Source organism: Nyctibius grandis, chromosome 15 (genome assembly GCF_013368605.1).
Source record: "Nyctibius grandis isolate bNycGra1 chromosome 15, bNycGra1.pri, whole genome shotgun sequence".
Classification (NCBI taxonomy): domain Eukaryota; kingdom Metazoa; phylum Chordata; class Aves; order Nyctibiiformes; family Nyctibiidae; genus Nyctibius; species Nyctibius grandis.
In genome coordinates, this window is record NC_090672.1 from 875935 (window position 1) to 894438 (window position 18504).

The window sequence follows — 18504 nt, forward strand, 5'->3', positions numbered from 1 at the left end:
GGTACAACTTGGAGCATGACCTTTATGTAACAGTGAGCAACACAAGTACAAGTGAGGGAACAAACGGGTGGATGCAGTTTTTCAAAAAAGAGACCAAGGTATAATGGAGAGCAAACTGAACAGCAATGGAAAAGGCAACCACCACCCTGGAGCATTTGAGCCAGGAGTGTAGCCTCCAAGACACGCTGGAGTAATATGCCTAGCCATGGACAATGTAGTTCAAAAAAATGCAGATCCCCAGAAAAAAGCCAAAGGAGGTCAGTGAGGATCCTGGGAGGTGCAGAAAACACGAAGAAAGGCTGAAAGAAGTAGTCTGTAGAAGAGAAAGCTAGAATGAGGAGGGGAAGGGAAACATTAGAGTCATCAAGTGCCTAAGAGGTCATTTTAAAGAAGGCTGTGGTCACAGCAAACAGGACAGGATACAAAGGATTTCAGCTCAGACAAAAAAGCTTAAGTTAGGCTTTCAGATAATCTTGATAGAAGTGTGCCAGGACAGACTGCTGGGGGATGGCACAATCTCTGTCACCAGAGGCATTTACGAACAGGTTTCATAAACATCTGTCAGGACAGGTATTGTTGATCCTCCCAGATTTGCAGGGGGGGAAGGATAAACAATATGATTTTACTTAATTGTAAGCAAACCACATGCAGGTGGCACAAAGCAGAGCTGGAGCCAGCTGTCAGCTTCTGCCAGTGTTCGCCAGCAGACACTGGGTTTCTGTATCACAGCCTGCAAGATGCCAGCTTTGGACCTGCGCTCCTGGTTAAGGCAGTAGAGAAGGCTTCAGCAAGAGAGGGAAGAGAAAGTTGTGGAACTAGGAGGGGGGGAATGTCGTCTGTGTCAGGACCTGGACTGCACCCCCCTCCCCAGGAGTTTAACTCTCAGCACTTAAGGCCAGTTTTCTGGTAAGAGCAAGTGGTTTAATAAGCATCAGGTGGCTTTGGAGCACTTTGAAAAAAAGCTGGAAGAGGCTGCAGGGTGGTGGAGAAACCACTCTTCACTCTTTCGCTTGGGAGCTGTTTTTAGCCACAGCTTTTACTTTGGTTCCCACCTAAGCTACAGATTAGTTACAGCTGTGTTGCTGCTGTGCCTGGCCATGTCCTGGGGCCATGAGCCTGACCTGGGGCCTTGACTTAACCTCAGACCTGCCTCATTGCAGTAGGCTTGTCTGGAGTCCAGGCTGAACCTGGTTACTGCTCAGGTCTGGGCTCTTCCTGCTGAGGCCACTGCTCATCCACCTTGTTATGCTCCACTCCTGTGACTCCTTCCTTGCAGAGCAGCCATCCTTGGTGCTCCCTGGCATTAAATGGGTGAAGATATAAGGTTGGTATTCTGCTTTGTGCTAGGCAGTGAGGTATCCCATATGGGAGGAGAGGATAGGGGCATGCCTTCACCCAGACATGTGTGCTTGTGCTGCTGTAATCTATGCGGTCTGTGGTCTTTGTTACAGGCTTTGCCAGGCACTGGCAGGGATGGTTTCCACCCATGGTGCCCACACAAACCACAGTCAGGAAGGACTGTTTTTGTGGGAAGCTCTGAGTGCTTCCTGCTCTTCTCCAACCAAAGTGGTGGAGGGGACAGACTGTATGAAGCTTTGAAAGAGTCAGCAATGCCCACAGAGAGAGCAGAGGCCAGGGTGGGACTGTGTAGGGTAGCAGCCTAAGTTCAAACCTAGCAAAAAGGTTACTGGGATTTTGGCCTGAGTATGTGAGGAGGTGATGGTGTTCCCCAAGGCAAAGGAAAGCTGCATCCGTGACAATGAGGAAGATGACTTTGCTGGACTAGCAGGAGTTGGGAGGATAGAGCAGAAAGAGGGAGATAGTCAGGACCAGCTCTGCCCCCTTCTCCCACCTCCTGACAAAAGCGAGCTCTGCAGAGCGTGAGATATTCACTGGAGAGCAGGGTTAGGGCAGAAGGCTGGGCTCCTTCTTGAACTACTTCTTAGGCCTCAGCCCATCTCCCTGACCCCACATGCAGCTGAGCAGGGAAACCCAAAGTCTCTAGGACAGGAGAAGATGTTTTCTCAAGCTCAAAGCACAAGAGCAAAGAAAAATCTTGGCCTTAACACAAGGTGAGATAAATCAATATGAGCTGAGCTGGGGGAGAAAAAAGAAAAAATGAAGGCCAGAAGGGGAGGCAGCTCCTGCCCCAACTTCTTTCCCCCATTGCACGTGTGCTTGCACAAAGGGTAATGGTTGGCAGCTTCTGGAGGCACATCCAGTACTTGTTCCGGACTTGAGGTGTTTGCTCTGTCACCACCTTCATGAGAAGCACGGAGAAGCCTGGGCAACGAAGGAGCAGGGAAAGAGTCCACGTGCTGCTGTCTAGCACTTGGGTGTCCAGCTCTTTCATTAGCAGATCTCAATTCATAAAGGAGGTCAGTATTATTTCTTCACACAGATGAGGAAACAAGGACCCTGGTAGGTAAAGGGACTTGCCCAAGTCATGCAGTGGGCTGGAGAGAGAGACCACGTCTCTGGGGGACTCATTTCACTGCTCTGATTCCTGGCATGTGCTCTCCCTCTGGCTAAGGCTGTAAATTTGCTGGAGTTAGAGCTAGGAGGAAAGAAAAGGTGGAGGAGACTGATGGTGGCAGACAGGGGATGGTGCCCTGGGTGTCCTGGAAAACACAGGAGGAAGTTATGCCCTGTGGTGGCCAGGGAAGAGGTCTCAGGGAAGACATGAGAAGTTTGCAAATAGCTGCTTGTGTGGGAGAATTCATGGGTGAAGCTGAGGAATCCGATAATACTGCTTGGACCAACTGCTGGCCCTCGAGGGGCCTCCCCGAGCACCAAGAGGGGACACAGAGGAGAGCAGAGTGTTGGGCGCTGCCGGGGCAAAGCGTGCGGGACACGCCATGGCGGTGGGGCCCAGCACGGCGCAGGGCTGCCGGGGGGAGCCGCGGGCAGAGGGCGCCGGGAGCGGGCGATGCCCCCCCGCCAGAGGAAGCAGGAGCGCGGCTGGGGACGGGGACAGCAGGGACACGCAGCTCCCGGGGAGGGGAGCGCAGCGGGGCGGGTAGGGGTCCGGCGGAGAGCCCGGCCCCGGGGGGCGGCGGGGGCTCCCCCCGCTCCCCGCGGGAGGCAGCGGCCGCTCCCGCCGCAGCGGCTGCCGCAGGGCGCCGGGGCTGCGGGCGCCCCGCCTGGGAGGGGTTAAGCGGCGGCCCCAGCCCGGGGGCGGACGGGGCGGCTGCGGCGGCTGCTATACGGCGGCGGGGCTCTAGGTGTCCTGCCTGGGAGGGTCCCTGCTGCATTGCAGCCGCCGCGCTGCTCCCTCTCCGCGCACACAATGGCGACTCCCAGCCCCAGCAGCGGCTCCGGCGGCGGGAGCGGGCCGGGCCCGGGCCCGCAGGCGCACGCCGCCGCCAGCAGCATGCAGGGTAAGCAGCCCCGTGCTAGGCCGCGGCCCGGCCGCCGCCGCCGCTTTCGGGCCGGGCGGCGCGCCCCGCTCTAGGCCTCGGCGGGCCGGGCCGGGCCCCGGGAGCGCGGTGCCTGCCGCGGGTCTCGCCCTGCCCGGGCCGGGGCGCGGCGCCGCCGGGCGGCCGCTCCCGAGGGCGAACCCCCGAGCGGGGGTGGTGGCTGGCGGCACCGGCCGCCCCATGCCCCCCGCGCTGGGTCCCGGCCCGGGTGGGCCGCGGCTCTCGGGACCGGGCCGGGGCGCGGCCGTGCCCGCTGTCCGGAGCGGCGCTGCCCGCGGGGATCCCGCGCCGCGGCCCCTCGACGCGCCCGCGGGTCGCTGGGTGCCCGCGGCGGGAGGGGGTGGTGGTGCTCAGCCCGGCCTCGGCAGGCCCCGCTGCGGGCCTGGCCCGCCGCTCCCCGCGGCCGCCGCCTCCCGCCGCGCCCGGCCCCGCTCGGCGGCCCCCGGGGAGGAAGGGCGGCCCTGCGCTGTGCTGCGCCCGGGGCTGCCGGGGGGCGCGGAGCCTGCACCGGAGCCCTGCGCTCGGCGGGGGCCGCGCTGCGCCGGGCGGCGGGCCGGGACAAAGGCCGGCTGGACGCGGCTCCGGCTGCTTTCAGTTGGGGACGATTTTGCGGCCTCTCCGGGGTGACCCGCGCAGGCCGCGGGCAGCAGCAGCATCATCCCGGAGGCGGCTGGGGGGGGGCAGGCGGGGGGAAGCCAGGAGCGGCCTGTCCCCTCGCCGGGAGCCGTGCTGGGCTGCCCGGGACGAGGCCCCGGTACGCGGGGGGAGCGGGCAGACGGCCGGGCCGGTGCTCCCGAGCGCCTGGGCCTGCGGCAGGAGGGCTCTGCCCTGCCCCGGGGCACCCCCGGCTCCGCTCGCCGGCCAGCCTCGCTGCGCGGGGCGCCTTGTGTCCCTCTATGTGTCCCTTTATGTGTTTTTCTCAAGGCAGATGTTTAAGTAAAAGCAGTTTAAGGGTGAACTTCTGGTTCAGTTTTTGTTTATTCTGATGGAAACTTACAGTGTGGTGCAGGGTCGTGTTGCCAGTGCTCCTGCCTGCACTTGTTGATGGTTGAGCACTCTTGCAAAAACGGTGGATATTTATTTTTCAGAAAAGCCACAGCAAACACCTTGGGAGCTTTTCCTTTAAAGTCAGACCACTGAAAAATACTCTCTGCTTGAGCAACATGTTAGGCTTCATTAGGCTGAGATTCAGTGCTGGTGGTTTGGTTTGTTTTTTTTTTTTTTTTTTTAATTAATACAGGGGTGGTAATACGAAAGAAGCTGTTTGCCCTGTTTTGGGAACTCTTTTTTTTTCAGTAGAAGAAGGAAGGGTCGTGCTCTCTGTGAGAGAGGTGCAGGCACTCTTATCAAATTATGTTTGTCACAGTTGTTTGCTATAGTCTCTGTTCTGTCCTGCTAGGACAGACTGCAGTGAGACTGATGGGGACCTGTTTGGGCAGAGAACTGATGTTAGAAACTGAAGAGTTTGGTATATTTGGAACAAAAAGGTGAATTTTTACTATTTGAAGCTTCACCTGTGTGAAGCTCTCGTGCTTACTAGATGAAGGAGTGGGTACCTGTTGGGGCCTGGGAGGGTGGTATTCTCCATGCTTACAGCACCTTTCAAAAACCAGAATCCCCAACCTTGTAAATTAAGTGCATGGATCGAAAACTTGACTGCGATATGCCAAAGCGGTTGTGATAAAACAAGAAAAATAGCCTCACTGCAGTGCAGTTACAACTCTCTCTGTTGCCCCTTGTTTTTCCACCTGACCCATGTTTTTCATATTTATGAATCGCCCCCCCGAATCCCCTCTGTCTTCAGGGCTGAGAGGTGGTTTTGCACCCTGACTCCCGAACCTGTGATGCTCTGTGAGCTCGTGATGAGGTAGCATCTGCATCCTTTCTCCAGGTAGAGGAAGGGCAGTTGTTTCTGTTGTAGTTGGTGTAAAGTGGCTATTTGTTAGGGTGTTGTTTTTTTTTTTTTAAGGTAACAGATGAGTGTTTAGGTGCCCTGGGAAGGAGCTGAGTGCAGGATCCTGGGTGGGCTCTGGAGGAGCAGGTTGCTGTGGCAGTGGTGGTGAAGGTAGGTTCCTGGAGCCAGCGAGAAACTCCATCCTAGGAGGACAGCCCTGTGCTGGGATCCCTCTGCCTCCGTGCGACCCCCTGTGCAAAGCCGAGGGAGTCTGCGGGTGGGGTGGGAAGGGGCTGGACGTGTCTGCAGGTGGTCTGCCAGGGCAGGTCCTTCTGCTCTCAGAGGTGCACCGTGGCCTTGTCCCCGTACGTGTCCCACGGGCGCTGGCTCCCTGCTGACCTCAGGGCGAGCTGAGCTGTCGCAAAGCAAGCCCAAAAAGCGGCGAGTTTTCCGCAGTGTGGATGCCCAGCGTTTGCTTGTGGTGGGGTCGGGCGAGCACTGAAGCAAGGGAGGTGCGGGAATGCATTGCTGGGCAGGGAGAAAAGTAGGTAGGACTGCGTCAGTGTTGATTTAATTGGCTTAAGCGGCATGGCAAGGTGGAGCAGGGAAGTCATTAAGCTGGAAACGAGTAATTATAGCTTAAAAAAAAAAAAGTTTTGCTCAGTTAAGTTTCAGCCAGAAACTCTCTCTGACCTGGCTTGTGCAACTTCTGCTGAGAGGGAGGTGGTGGGAGCAGGAGAGGGTGGGGTGGCTCTCACAGCTTCAGCCCACGCCAGGGGCTGTGGCAGTGCCTCTCCAGACTGCGATCCATTGCTTTTGGAGGCTGTGCCCAGAGGACACGTGCTTGGGCAAGCTGGCCAGAGGTGAGAGCCTCTTGCAGGGGGTGTCTGTTTCAGTACGAGGGCTGGTGGTTCTGTAACGGGTATCTGCTGTCAGGGAGTTTGGCAGGGGCTGGGGCTAGGAAGAAGGCAGGGGGTTGTGGTGCGGGGGAGAAGTCTTCATGGAAATTGAGGCCCATCACGTTGATGTCTGGAGCTGGGGCAGCAGATCCAGAAGGTCTCTACAGACCACCCTGTTTTGTTTTTAATTTGATGTCCTGCAGCGTTCCTGATGCATGCAGGCTAAAGCCCCTCCAGGTGACAATACTGAGATGAGGGGACACCTAGCTGTCCTCACACTGGGCTTACTGTGCAGCCATGGCCCTCAAGCCTTGTGATCAAACAAGGCGTTGCTTCAGGTCTTCTCACCCTTAGTGTTTTTCATGTCGCAGCTTCATGCTTGTCTCTTCTCCTGGCTAATTGCATCATCTGTTCATGCCTCTGAACCTGGGACCTTTGTTTCTTCCCAAAGGGTCCCCTTGGCCAGTGTGATCGATGGTGCCATGTTCAAGGCACGGTTGACAGCTCAGAGACAAAGGAGAGCTGGGATTCTAAGTACTGAGAATAGATTCTATTTCATAATTTTTGAAATGGTGATTTTTGTTTGTTGTGTGCAAACTGAAGTCTCTCTGGATGCTGGTGACTGCTGGTGTGAAGAGTTGTTGTCCTTCTTAGTTATGTGTGATGTTAAAAGTCCAGGAGCAGTCTGCTTATTTAGTCTCCTGGATGTTTTGTGGAGAAAACAGAGATTCTGTGGGAAGTAAGATATCCCTCTTTGACAGTGATTTAAGGAAAAACAACACCCAAATGGTAATTGGAACAATTTTGCTTTTCTTTCATTGCCAAAATTAGTCTTTACTGCTGACATTATGTAGAAAATCATCATTTGAAGTACGGTGGAGTGAAATCTAGAAAAGTAATTAATTCCAAGGCATAGGAAGAATTTTTATTCTAATTGCAACCTGTGGAGTCACTCATCCTGCCTCCAGTGCCAAGCAGGAGCTGGAACCGCTTATAACTGGCTGTTACGGATTCAGCTCCTGTGTTCGGTGTTCAGGAAGACTGGAGGTAGCTGGGACTTCTCGAAGTACTTGCTGCTTGGCATGCTCTGGTGTCTTTCAAAAGCAAAGCATATCTCTGTCTTTTCAGAGTGTACATGATGGTTCAGATGTGTTGGGTGGGAATTCCCAACCCGTTCAAGCTGGAATTTGGGGTTCTTGGTTCCCCTCACATGTGTGATCCTGTCTGCTCCCCAGTTGAGGCCTTTGCCCTCTCTACCCACTCCAGCCATAACCTCTCTGTTTTTAGCAAAAATCAGGGATGGTCCGTATCTGGTTAGAGAGTCTGCTGTGGATATGAGGTAAGGAACCTGGGCAGGGAGGTTGCCAAGGGGTATCTGTCTGAAGTGCATCAAGAGACTAACTAGAGTCCTGCTCTCTCCCTTGGATGCCATTCAGGACATCGGTCATGTATTGGAGTTGGGAGATGGGTTTCTGCCTACTTAGGGGGAAGCTCTGCCCTGTACCTTTCTCTGCCTGGCGGAAAAGAGCTTCTGGGAGGCTCTTTGAGAGGTCAAGAATCGTTTGTGTTTGGCAGATGACAGAATTGGTGAGCACTGCGATGGACTTCGTCAGTCACCGTGGTCAGCTGAATTTGCTGTCAGTGTGTAACCTACACTGTGTCTTTGGGGTAATCAGAGTTACTTCAGACAGTGCTGTTGGAAGCAGAATATTACTTGAAACCATTTGTGGGCATCACTGTGACCGACACGATCCTCGGTGCAGGAATTCAGGAAGATATGCCATGACTCCGGTATCCTCTCGTCTTTGTGTTGCTGCCTTCGTGAGTGCAAGGGGTGACTGGAGCAGCTCTTCTCCCCGCTGCTGAAGGTGCTCCTGGGCCCAGGCCAGGCGGGAGGAGGGGAATGCGGTGTTGATGCCGAGGTGTTGGATCTGCTGGGGCACAACGTGGGCACTGTCAAAAGGCTGGAGGGTGAACTTGCCTCTTTGAGGAGAGGGGCAAAATGGATGGAGAAAGTAAGAGAAGCCCCAGTAAACACGTCAGTTTGCTTAGGGACTGTCAAAGAGAGGAATTTGAGGAACAAGAAGACAGTGGAGAGGTGGAGGAGTTGTGAAGCAAAGGGAGCAGCAAGTGAGCAGCAGATGGGCTATGAAGCAGTGTAGAAATGACCAGGTAAAATGAAATATATAAAAAAACAAGACAGAAAAGAACAAGATAAGAGAGGGGACTGGCTGGGAGAATTAATCCTTGTCCTCAGCGCACAGTAAAATAAGTGTTATCTGTCGCTGTGTTTTAATTACCTGTTCTTATTCTAGTGTAGGCAAAGTGAGTTGTATCTTTAGCAGGTGGGAACTGATGAAATAAAATCGGAAGGTGGCTGCACTTATTCTTGCCCACAGTGGAATTATTACATTGGTGTGTGTTAACGTACGCCCCTGGTGCAAGCTGATACCGGCAGATTTGTCACATTGATGGGTGTGTGTCTACTTGGACACGTTTGCATTTATTATGGAAGGTAAAGATAGTTGTGCGGTGAGCAAACCGATGTATTTCAGTTCATTTGTGCCTACCAGTTTATTCCTGTATGGTATTTCTGCCAGGATATGGCTGACCATATCTGCTTTGTGTTTGAGTCTGTGCATGTAGGACTGTTTTTATATGTAAACATATATTTTTCCATTTCAGCTTTTCAGTTTGCCTTACTTGTAGTCAACTGACATTCTTAACATGTCTGTTTTCCTGGTAAAGGGGCAGCCCAAAAATACTAGTTAGTCTCATTAGATGCTGGGAGGCTTTTCCAGTTATTTTGTGCTGAATGATGGAGCTGACAGGAGTGGAAATCACACTGTTGCTGGTCAGAATGAGGGCCATTCAGTGAAAGAAAGATGAATTTTGTGAGGAAGCAAAAAAAAAGTGTGCTTTCCAAACTTGATTTCGTTGAGGAGTCCCCCAGATTAGATTTATTCATAGTCCCGGTGTGTATGCAGTGAAGCATTACTTACAGGAGTCTTGTGTAACCACATCAAGCTCTGCGCGTATCAAACACACACCTTGTTAGCATTGTACAGCTGGAATGTGATTGCTGCCTTTGAAGTCAGGCGTCTTCTGTTGGATTTAGGTTTGATAAGATTTTATGTGAGTTGAAAGAAAAATGGAGGTCTGCTTCCCAATGGGAGGAATAGCTGCTGTAGCCTGTGGAGGCTGGAAAGAAATGCCGGATGAGAGAAAGAAGCGGCCCAGGGTGTTTGTGTAGTGCTCTGCCCTGCGGGGCAGGAACCGGCAGCAGATGTCCATCCAAGTTTCACTGAAGTGATGTTTATAAAGAAGGTACAAAAATCTCTGAATAGATGTGATGCTTCTGGCATCCTCTCAAAAGGCTGGAGTGCACTGACCTGGACCAGCTTTCCAAAGGTGCTAGTCATGTTCCCAGATCTCATGTGCCTTATTTAAAATGGACTACATTGTATTCACCAAAGATATAAATGCCTCCTTAGATATGTATGTTTTTATTGTCCTGCTCTGTGTGCTGAGACACCAGCATCCTGCTCAGGGGGGTGGGAATTGCTGTGCTGCAGCAACAGGGTGAAGAAAACCTGGCTGATTTTGGCAGTTGAACGTGTTTCATCGTGGTTCAGGGGTTGTCACATTGGGGTGTGGCCTCTTCTGTGGATGTTTTGGTCAGGATGGATTATTATTATTATTATTGTACAGCCTGGCCTCCTGCTTTGGAGGGATGAACAAACCTTTTGGGAATTCCTGTGTTGATCCTGATCATTTGTGGTTGGGCTCTAACATTTCTTCTACAATGAGAAACCTAGTCCCTGTAAAGGCAGCAGTTCAGGAGACTGTATGTCTCTTAAGTCAGTTGGTTATTACATTTTTAAGCTGTTTTTTTTTTAATATCAGGTTGGTCGGTTTCTGGTTATTGGTTGCTGGTGGAGGAGCCCTCCTCCAGCAATCTCCCTGTGCAGCCACTGTGCTGCTCACTTGGCTGATGTCTTCAGTAACGCGAATCCTGCACCGTATCATTCCAGTTTGCTGGCATTCCCCGTGAAGGGCTTTTGTTTGTCTTCTGGATCCTCAGATTTCTTTTTATGTTGCAGACTTGTTTGATTGCAGAAGAAACGTGTAAGCGGTGGGTGAATGATAGTGCAATGCCTGTTGATCACTGAAAAATTTCTTCCTTTTATAAAAGCGTGTTGCTATAGCTGGATTAATTAACCTGGTAAATCCCTAGTGAGAGACGCTTCACCTGTGTTTCTTCAGTTCAGCTTGTAGCTAACTTGAATACTCTCTCTGTTGGGGTTTGACAGTGGAATAGCTAATGCATGTCAGTTATCCCTCCACATGCACGTGCCACTCTTTGATGATGATGGTGGCACTTCTGTTTGGAGGGTGTCTGAAACAAAAGCCCTGCTCTCCGTAGGCGACTGACTTGTTTAGGGTGACTGTTAAAATACAAGAACGTTTAGTTATCAAAATCAATGAGAAAGAAAGTGCTCTAAGTTATTCTGAAGGTGCCTAGGGGTTAAGTCATTATCCATAAAGCATGAAATTGCAAGGAGGGTGCATTTCATCTCATTCTTCTGGGACGAGGTTGCAGGAAGGATTTGTGCAGCCTTGAAGCCCTCTTTACATTTTTACTTGGGGTTCTTCTGGTTGTCTGAACAAGACAAAGTAATTTTTCCTGTGACTCTGCACCCTGTTTTATATCCCCATCCCACCTCCTTATACCATTGCTGAGTTGTTGGACAAGTTATCTCGGTTACAAATCTCTCACTGAGGTTTGCTGGGTGGCTTGTGTAAACTGTATGTAAGATGCTTGGAAAACTGCCACTGCAGAGGTAGGACAATGCTGCTGGGGGTGGCAGGAGGGAGGAACCCCACCTTCCCAGAAGCAGGCGGAGAGCGTGGTGGCTTGGCTTCATCTCTTGTCAAACCGTGCCTGTATGGCACACTGGGCTTATGTTCATCCTAAATCCCGTGGCCACTAAGCCAACCGAAGCCTAAGTCATTGCTCGCATCGGGCAGCAGGTCCCCTCGCAAGCTGCCGTCGGGCGCTGACGCGGTGTCAGCGTCTCAGGCCGGACAGCCCTCATAGCTCGCGTTGCTGGCAGGGCAGAGGTGTGTGTCCGCGGGACAGCCTGATGCTTCTGACTCACCGAGGAGCCTCTCTGCTGCCAGGCTGCCCCGCTGCCAAGATAATTTGTGTGGTCTCCCCAGCCGCTGTCTTTCCTGGGTGCATAGTTGGAGTGGGCGGTGGGCTTGATGAGTTCATCTAGCTCGTATTTTTCTGTTTTTTTTTTTTGGTGTATGTTTTTGCTTGTCAGGGATCAAGCAGATTTCCCCAGTTGCATTGTGCTGGCAAGCTGCAAGTGTAAGAAATCAGTGCTCTGGTGTACAATCACTTGAGTTAGAAGAGCACTATATTGAAGCTAATTAGCTTCCTGCCTGCCTTTAATCCCGGTGTTTTTACCTCTTAGTAACTGTGCCTGACTGGATTGGTCTTTTTTCCGAGACACTTCTTGAAGTTGAAGGAAAGGATAGACTTCAGGGAGATCTGCAGTGGGGCAGACAAACCAATTCGTGTGACTTTAATATGATAAAGTCAGAGCACCCAGAGGATAGGAGGGATTCATTTTAAACTGAAGGATGTAAAAGAAGACCAGTAAAGTTTGCAGCCAAATACATTTGGAAATGGCAGTAAGGGGGGAAGGGAGAATTGAAAATTTGCTCTGGCTCAGTGTTTGAGTGTGCGTCGGCCATGGCAGCAAAGCTTCGTGTCGGCCTGAGCATCTGTGTTCAGGAGACCCACAGCATCCTCGCAGCTAAACTGAGGAAGTGTGGTCTGGATGATCGGGTAGTGAGGTGGATTGTGAAATGGCTGAAGGAAAGAAGCCAGAGAGTGGTGGTCAATGGGACAGAGTCCAGTTGGAGGCCTGTGTCTAGCGGAGTCCCTCAAGGGTCAGTACTGGGACCAGTGCTATTCAATATATTCATGAATGACTTGGATGAGGGAATAGAGTGCACTGTCAGCAAGTTCGCCGATGACACCAAACTGGGAGGAGTGGCTGACACACTGGAAGGCTGCGCAGCCATTCAGAGAGACCTGGACAGGCTGGAGAGTTGGGCGGGGAGAAATTTAATGAACTATAACAAGGGCAAGTGTAGAGTCCTGCATCTGGACAAGAACAACCCCATGTACCAGTACAAGTTGGGGGCAGAGCTGTTGGAGAGCAGCATAGGGGAAAGGGACCTGGGGGTCCTAGTGGACAGCAGGATGAGCATGAGCCAGCAGTGTGCCCTTGTGGCCAAGAAGGCCAGTGGCATCGTGGGGTGTATTAGAAGGGGTGTGGTTAGCAGGTCGAGAGAGGTTCTCCTCCCCCTCTACTCTGCCCTGGTGAGGCCGCATCTGGAATATTGTGTCCAGTTCTGTGCCCCTCAGTTCAAGAAGGACAGGGAACTGCTAGAGAGAGTCCAGCGCAGAGCCACGAAGATGATTAAGGGAGTGGAACATCTCCCTTCTGAGGAGAGGCTGAGGGAGCTGGGTCTCTTTAGCTTAGAGAAGAGGAGACTGATGGGTGACCTCATTAATGTTTATAAATATGTAAAGGGCAAGTGTCAAGAGGATGGAGCCAGGCTCTTCTCAGTGACATCCTTTGACAGGACAAGGGGCAATGGGCGCAAGCTGGAACACAGGAGGTTCCACATAAATATGAGGAAAAACTTCTTTACAGTGAGGGTAACCGAACACTGGAACAGGCTGCTCAGAGAGGTTGTGGAGTCTCCTCTGGAGACATTCAAAACCCTCCTGAACGCGTTCCTGTGTGATATGGTCTAGGCAATCCTGCTCCGGCAGGGGGATTGGACTAGATGATCTTTCGAGGTCCCTTCCAATCCCTAACATTCTGTGATTCTGTGATTGCTGGCCGGTTTGAAACTTTTCACTCCGCTTTATTTTAAGTTAGGTTGAGCTGTCTCTTATGGACATCTGCAATCTTACTGGGATTCCTTTTGTTCAAGGGGAGGCTTTAGATCTTAGAGGTACCCATGATGTACATTTCTTGGTCTACTTAGGTGACCGTTGCTTCAAGATAAGTTCTGCAGTTTGTGCAACTACACCGTGTTCGTGCTTCCCCGTGGTTAGGTGGAAAGGTGCAAGCATGACTTTTATCAGATGTCATAGGTTTATTTAAGTTCCTGTGGGCAGAGTCTGTGAATTTTTGAGAGGGGAGCAGGCTGTCAGTAAGCAAAGGTCCTCGCGGAGCTCTCTGCGCTGCCCGTTGGATGCCTGCTCCACGCCTTCACAGACCCTGCGCAGGGCTTGTGAGATATCGTTGGCCTGGATTTGTGTCAGGACCGTCATGTGATGCTGCAGAGCATCTTCCAAAATGTGTGACCTTGACTCCTCAGGCTGTAGCCCTCCGTGGAGGGCTCTCTGCTATTGCTGGTTGTGAGGAAATACAACGTGGTGCTGCCAAGCATCCGCTCCCCGTCTCCTTCCCGGTTCTGCTCTCGAACGAGCTAAGCTGCCGTTCACGTGAATGCGTGCAATAACTTTGTGCTTAGCAGGGCACAGCCCATTAACTTTCGTATGAGCATCAAGGGAGATGGAGAGTATGTATATTGCACAAATTGCGTATTTATTAGCTGCTAAATTGATTTCCTCCTCTGCAAATCGAAGCTTTTGTGTTTACCCTTTACTGGAGGCAGAGCGAGCCCTCCAGGAAGCAGACGGCTCACACTGATCCTGGAGTGAACAAAGAGTCCAAGTGCCAGGAGTTAGTCTGTGTTTTGAATAATTTATCTGATCTTTCTGAGGTTCTTCAGGAGATGCCCTGTGGCGTAAGGAGGACAGCTGCTGGGAGCAGACAGAGCTGAGCTGAAAGGGAGTTGGTCCTTTTATCAATTTTTGTCTAGGCTTATTTTTTGTTCTGTGGACCAGAAGGGTTTTATGGTTTGCTTTGGACCTAATTCTCTGGACGCGGTTCTCTGAACTGAATTAGCCATCACTTTGCTTTTGGACCAGAGAGCAAAGTGTTTGTACTTTGAAGAGGTTTGTGGACAGAGATAAAACAATTTCCTTTAAAAACACACGGCTGTGGTGCTTTGACCTGGGAGGGGTTCTGGACTAAGATAAAAGCATTGCATTTGGAAATCCCTTCTGGGGAGCGATGGGACCATGTCAGAGTTTTCCAGTAAAGACCAGTTTCCCTCCTGAACAGTGTCAGTTCAGGACCTGGTCTCATGCCAGACACTGGAAACCTCACCCTACCTTTGATGTCCTCTTCTTTCCTCCTGTCCCACTCAGAAATGTGGATGGGCAGAGGGTAGGAAGGGGGAGGATGATCAGAACCGCTTTGTAGGGCTGGCCAAGACTGGCGGCCCAGCGTCGCGGTGGAGACGGGAGTTTTGTCCTTTCTTCAAGGTACTTTTTTGCCTTGGGGTAGCAGGAACAGTCAGCATGTGGAAACTGGGCTCTTTGGATGTCTGGTTTTAAAGCTGGTTTCCTTGCTGATTTGAGGAAAAGTAGAAGTCAGCTCTCTCCTTTCTGATCTGATGTAGTCCAACTGTTGTGACTGGAAAGTGTTGACTGTATGGTATAAGTATGTATGCAAGTTTATGCAAAGGAGTTGTGAATGAGCTCGGACTTCTATTGGAAGAAGGGGTTGAATGTAAAGGTTTGGAGACATGCAGCTGCAGGCAGCAGGTTGGCAGTTGAGTTCTTGCTGCCCTGAGGGCACATGTTGTTGAATGTCTGAATAAGCTTGCCAACGTTCTCCTGAAAATGCAAAATCTATTTTAAAATATGTTTTTAATTAATTTTATTTCTTTTTGAGAAGAGTTGGAGTAACATCCTGGGGCTTATCTGCCCAGCTGGTTATGCCAGAGTTGTGACCAAATAAGCTTTCTACACGTTAAGCTTTGCCACTCTGCATCAGTGCTAGACACCCTTGGGGCTGAGAACAAGAATTTACTCTCTGGCCTGTTCCTGTGGCCTCATCCCTGCTCCTCCTGCTGATGAGGACCGCAGCCAAGCAAATGGGAGAAGGATCTTCTCAACAAGCACGGAAGTGGCGAAGGTTGAGAAGTGGTGGGAGCTGGTGTCTGTGGCCACGTGTGTCTGTCTGTACACTCGCACGGGAGGGCTCTGCTGGTTTGCCCGTTCGGGACGTGATTTGGGATCTTCTGTGACTTGAACTGGAAATTCCAAGTCTGATTTGTCCGTACAGCTGCTTTTTTTCCTGCCTTACAAAAATAAACTGTAGATGAAGAATGTGTGAATGCAGGGTTTATTTTAGCGAAGACATGAAATGTTTCTGGGGCTGGTCATTTGCTTTAATATAGATGGGTCTTAGTCACGACTGACTTGAACGGGAGCCCGTAACTGAACTGGCAGCAGGGAACCTGCTTCATTGCTGAGCTGCCAAAGGTCTGAGCAGCACCCTGCCTCGTGCCAGGGCACTGTGCTGCTCTCACAGCACCTGGGATGGAGTCCAGGAGCTGCTTGTCCACGGTGCTATTTCCATTTAGTAAATAGAAGCTTTCTGGGAAGGTTTGTGTTGGGTTTCCCTTTCAAATCAGATTAATACTCTGACTTCTTTGGCAGCAAAGCTCTGACTGCCCAGCATTCATGTCCTCAGAGTAATCCTGTGCTGGCGTGTCCTGTGTCCCAAACCAAACACAACGAACTCTCTGTGGTGACGTTCTTCAGCTGGTTGATTGTCCACACTGTGGAGCAGTGCACCAAACTGCAGATGTAATAATACTGGGGTCAAAGTCTTACTATCCCTTCAGGCATCGCGTTCAAGAGATGTGGGTTTAGCAACCAATATTGGTTGCTCCATGGCAGCTGAGTTGGTGAAGGTTGGGTTGTCTTTGTCCAAGCTGGCAGGAGCTGCTTCTGCTTTACTGCCCAGCAGGAACATTGACTCCTGTTCCAGGAGAGCAAGCGACTGCTTGGTCAGTGTTACATCCTGAGAGGTCCATGAGGTGACTAAGCCGAGTGTCCCCTGTTCACCACGGGTTACAGCATTCTCTGCATTTGCAGCAGTCTCACAGCCATAGTTTCTTCCAAATTTCTACCCATAGTTAAAGTCCATAAGCTGCCACTGTGATGTGCTGGAGGAAGAGGCTGTTCCCAGTGCAGAAATGGTAATTGTGAACAGAACTTGCAAGTGATCCTGTGAAGCAGTTTTGCCCGGTGCTTCAGAGGAAGAAGGTAACCAGTATATGGTAGAAGTTCCCTCCATCCCAAGTATGGTGGTTGTTTTAGACGACTATGAGTTTGATGTGCTCTGGTCTATGTTAGGACTCAAAGAAAGACAAAGACCCTTGGAAATCTCTTTAAAAATAAAATAAAAATAATCACAGAATGGAAATACAATGAGAGAATTCTGTCTGGCACTCCCTTCTACGTGTGCACATGCTCACAGTGCCAGGATCAGCTGGAGCCCAGCTCGTATGATAAGACCTTCACTCCCCACTTAGAGATACTAGCAAGCTGGATGCCCAAGAAATCCTACCACAAGTTTAATATTTTGTCTCCAGTAGTTATTCCTCTCTACCTCATACGTAAGCATATCAAGCTCCTTTTCAAAAACAGTTTGGATTCTTTGCTTTCCAGAAGACAATTTCAGTCATTAACTGGAGATGTTCTTTCAGTTGCTGAACCGTGGTGATTTCATGACAACTGTGTAGCTGTTGATCTGCTACCTTCAACATGTGTGCTGCTGCTCCCTCCGTAATGCCTGTTTCTTGGAGGTGTTTCAGGGCGTGATGGTGTTCCTGCCCTGGCGTGCCTTGGGTTAGGCAAGGAACCAGCCTCTGCCACCCTTTCCAGGAAACGGATGCTCTGTTCCTGCTGATGGGAAGTTACTTGTGGTGACTTTGGAGTTCACTTTGTCTCTTGAGTTTGCTGACGGACTTGCATGGGGCAGAAAATGTGGGCAGCAGGACCAGGCTGACACCTCCAGCTTCCCCCTTCCCCTGGGGTGCCTCCCAGGGCAGCAGCACCAGAAGCAGACCGGAGCTGTGCTGGTGCAGCATTTGATCAGCCAAGAACAGAGGTAAGCGTAACATCACTGATACACGGGTGGCATTAAACATCTCTCACCTTCTCAGCAAAAAATCGTGAGTCCTGCTGTAGCGGAGAAATTGTGGCATCTTAAACCAAAGCACTGCAGGTCGATTTTTCTCTGGGGTGAGACCTAAGGGAGACAGCGAGCAGCATTGGCACTGGCTGTAGGCTGCGCACAGGTGGCTGTGAAGGTGGAAAACTTCTATTTGTGGTGCTCTGACACCTTGCGAGAGCCAGGAGGACCCTTCGGTGGTGGTGTGTGGGACAGTCAGATTTTGCATACAGAACAACTGGTGCATGACTTCCCTTTTCTGGGAGTTCCGAGGGAGAAGGAGTTAATGGGGACGAGGGCAAGGGAAGAAGATAGCTGGATCTGTGTTGGGGCTACTGGCTGATATTTTTGCAACAGTCTTCTGTTACCCAGTGTGAGACCGTGGGGATTAGCCGGGCAGACTCCCAGGCTCCTTCCGTGCTGAAGACCCGCCTGCCCTCTGCACAGCGGTAGAGCTTTTTTCCAAGGAGTTTCAAAATCCAGCGGACTTGGGGAATTTTTATTGAGAGACTCTATGGTGCTTGTTTCTTTAGCAGATAATCTTTGTGTTTGCCCTTAGTTCTGGGACTTTGAAAGAATGAAAAAACTTGTATAACCTGCAAAAGAATCGTGTCTGGCCTAGTGGCTTATAACAACATGACTGAAAAGGAAAGTAAGGAAATGATCAGAAAGAAAACTAAGATGAATGAAAATGACATTCACCATCTCTGAAAATCTAAACGTATTCAGAGTGTCTGCTTGGACTGCAAAACCTGTTTTAAGAGCCCGGGTGCAGCTGAGCGGCACGGCGGCATGCAAGCGTGTCCCGCTACCTGGAGCTGAGAAAGAAAGGTTTCAAGGGCAGAGCAGAGGTGACAGATGCAGAGCTGGGCCAAAAGAATGGCAAGAAGTTTTAAGGCAAAGCAGTGAACTTGCAAGCTCATCAAGAAAGCCGAGTTGGTTTTGTAAGGGGTAAAAAGGAACTTTCCTTGCGGAATGACATAAGGATTTTTTCGCCTTCTTTTAAATTTCGTATTTTCCTACCCATCAGGTTGGTTGGCTGATGCATTTATTTTTAGTGATCAATTTATATCAGTATTACTAATAAGATTTCAGAGCCTTAAAATTGACTTTAATAGACTTCTGTGGGTATTTTCAGTTACAGTTCTTGCTTGATTCTT

The 18504-nt window shown here is 50.9% G+C and overlaps 1 protein-coding gene across 1 annotated transcript in view; it reads left to right on the forward strand.

Annotated features, from left to right (window-relative positions):
- Positions 1–3138: 3138 nt before the first annotated feature.
- Positions 3139–18504, forward strand: part of MAP2K4 (mitogen-activated protein kinase kinase 4) — a 110256-nt gene continuing 94890 nt past the window's right edge. Inside the window, exon 1 of the mRNA XM_068413315.1 lies at positions 3139–3380. Within this exon, the coding sequence (XP_068269416.1) occupies positions 3290–3380 (91 nt within the window). The 5' untranslated portion in view covers positions 3139–3289. The remainder of the gene's footprint in view (positions 3381–18504) is intronic.